General features: G+C 56.3%; 2 protein-coding genes across 2 annotated transcripts in view; one reads left to right on the top strand and one right to left on the bottom strand.

The window, feature by feature from the left end:
* Nucleotides 1–494: 494 nt before the first annotated feature.
* Nucleotides 495–1,496, top strand: CHGG_04027 (uncharacterized protein; the record flags this gene model as incomplete). Its single annotated transcript, XM_001223240.1, has 2 exons — nucleotides 495–1,073; nucleotides 1,194–1,496. 2 exons carry the CDS (start codon nucleotides 495–497, stop codon nucleotides 1,494–1,496), a joined length of 882 nt encoding a protein of 293 aa, XP_001223241.1.
* Nucleotides 1,497–2,420: 924 nt separating this feature from the next.
* CHGG_04026 (uncharacterized protein) overlaps nucleotides 2,421–2,690 on the bottom strand; it is a gene marked incomplete at both ends in the record, with an annotated part of 2,155 nt that continues 1,885 nt past the window's right edge. Inside the window, one exon of the mRNA XM_001223239.1 lies at nucleotides 2,421–2,490. Coding sequence (XP_001223240.1) covers nucleotides 2,421–2,490 — 70 coding nt within the window. The remainder of the gene's footprint in view (nucleotides 2,491–2,690) is intronic.

Below are 2,690 nucleotides of genomic sequence, written 5' to 3'. Positions count from 1 at the left end.
TAACGGGTCGGAGTCGAATGAGAGGCATCAGACGAAAAGGGTGCGATAGGTACCTAGGTAGGTAGGTAGGGACGATCCGGGGTTGAAGTCTCTCATGAATGGCGCACCTCCCCTCTCCTACCCGAATTCCAGTTAGGAAGGTCCCGCCAAAGATTGAAGGGCTCTGTAAATGGCATAGCCCTTCTCTCCTCGCTTGGACCTTTCCGGATTCCCAATCCCATTCTCAAGTTCATCATTATTCAAATAATCACAGCCATCCGATTACCACTAACCATCTAACCACCACAGGCGAGCAAGCTCATTCTTATTCCAATATCGAACAATCGAAACAAGCGTCCATCTACCACTAACTGCCCAAGTTCCACAACCTAACTACCTAAGCAGTTTATTTCAACACAACCATCCAATAAGCACAACAGCGACATATCCAACTTCCAGAACCTGAGAACAACCATCCCGCCACCATAGCCAAGCTCACCCAACTCGCAAACACCATGGCCGAAGAACAGCCCCCCGAATACCCCTCCATCGCCGACCTCCTGTCAGCCATGGACGCCGACGCGGTCGCGAAAGCCAACATCACCACCAAAACCAACGTCAACCCCGACCTAGGCTTCAACACCCATCCCGACCCGAGCTTCATCCCCAGCCCCAACCCTGGACCAGGCTTCAACCCCAACCCCAACCCCAGACCAAGCTTGAACCGCAGCCCCTTCATTCCCAACCCGAACTTCAACCTCCGCCCCCCACGCATCCCCCAACGCCGCCGCCATCGACCTTCCCCCCCCAAAGAAATCCTCGACGACTTCGGCGACATCGTGCTGCGCGTCGGGGGTCACGCCGCCCCCGCCGCCACCCAGGAGCAGCGCGATTTCAAAGTGTGCTCCCACACGCTCCGCCGCGTCGGCTCCGGGGGGGACCGCGTTTTGGAGCAGCACGCGTACCGTGCTGCTTGGCGGAGGGGGGAGGCGGAGGCGGAGGCGGATGGGGAGGGACAGGAGGGTGGTGATGGTGATGGTGATGGTGATGATGGCGGGGAAGAGGAGGAACGAGACGAGGAGGGGTGCCGTGTGGTCTGTTTACCCTAGGAGAAGGTGGACGTGTTCCGGGTGCTGCTGGCCCTGGCGCACGGGCCGTGGGACCTGGTGGCGGTGCCGATGGGGGTGGGGTTGGTGTATGAGGTGGTGGTGCAGGGGATCAAGTATGGGATGCTGAAGGCGCTGCAGGAGTGGTTCGGGGTGGGCCAGGAGTTGGGGGTGGTGTGGAAGGAGGTGAAGCCGGGTCAGCTTCCGCTGATGGATGTGTTGCGGCTTATGGATGTGGCGTGGGAGTTGGGTTGGGAGAGGGAGCTGACGGAGCTGGGGATGGCTTTTGTCATGTATTGGCCGTTGCACGGCGATAATGGCATCGAGACGGTGGAGGAAATACGCAAGAATTTGTTTGAGCAGGGCGTGCCGTTGGGGCCGGATGGCTTTTTCAGCGAGTCGTTCTTCTGAAACTGAAATGCTGTGATACTAGGAGCGTCCTTGTTGTTGGGAGCAAGACTAAACTGATTTCGGCGTGTAGGAAACATCATCAACACTCGCGGCCGGCTTATCGACAACGGGCTCGACTTCTGGTCGCGCGTACTCTGGCAAATTGACAACGCGGAGAAACGCAGCATCCCAACGACCCGCTGCCAGGCACCCTGGGACGATGGCGGGCAGGAAAGAAGGTATTGCGATAAACGCGTTCGGTCTACCATCTTCTTGCACTTGGGGAACCCCATGGAGACGGATAGTCGCGGCGCAATATGGCACTGGTATCTCTCTAATCCTCTCCCGGTGCTTACAGACGACTTGAGGAAAATGGAGAACGAGCTGAGCTCTAGTCCGTGGCATTCCACCTGTGCGCCCCGTTTGGTCAATCTCCACAATCCCTTCTCGAACTGCCCGCAAATCACGCATGAGGAGAGCCAGTGGATTTATTTGCTGAGTGCCGCGGACAAGCAACGCCTGTCCGCACGGCGCCGCGGAGAATGATGTGAAACACCGCAGTCCGAGAAACGACAATGATGTCCTGAGATAAGAATTCTGTAGGATTCTAGGAAACCTAGGAAGGTATAAATATGCAGTCGTCGGACCAGCCTGATGGGGTGGGGATTAGTCAATTATGAGTTTATGAACGGAGAATGATCAAGTCTTGACGTGGGAGGCCTGACAAGGTGGAAGGGGACATTGACCGTATCGGACTCTGGTAGGTTCATGTTGCGAATGAATCGGACTTTCAATCACACCTAGCCCCCTCATTGCTCAGCTCATCGATGGAATGACGACTTGTCAAGGCAGAACTAGCGGATACTCAATCGAGGACATATCTACTGCGTCAGGAGTCTGAAAATCAGGGGAAAAGCAAAACCCATCCTATGTTAACGACCCAACTCAGTTGAACGTGGCACCGTTCATATTCTCCCCCCGCACCAAGTCCTCCACAGCATCATACATGTAACTCCTGACCCCACCAGCCACGCCAGTCCCCAATACCCCCAAGTTAACCCCCTTCCAGCTCCTGCCCCCCCCCCCCCCCCCCTTCCCCAAAACCCCAAAAAAGAACAAAGAAATTAGAAATTTCACCTCCTGGCTCCACCGCCCACCTGGGCGGGGGCTGATGGTGCTGCTGCAAATATTTCCCCCCCCCCAGGTGAGACAAAC

This window comes from Chaetomium globosum, genomic scaffold, assembly GCF_000143365.1.
Source record: "Chaetomium globosum CBS 148.51 scaffold_4 genomic scaffold, whole genome shotgun sequence".
NCBI lineage: Eukaryota > Fungi > Ascomycota > Sordariomycetes > Sordariales > Chaetomiaceae > Chaetomium > Chaetomium globosum.
Note: the sequence above shows the minus strand (reverse complement) of the source record. Positions and strands in the feature narration are given on the sequence as shown.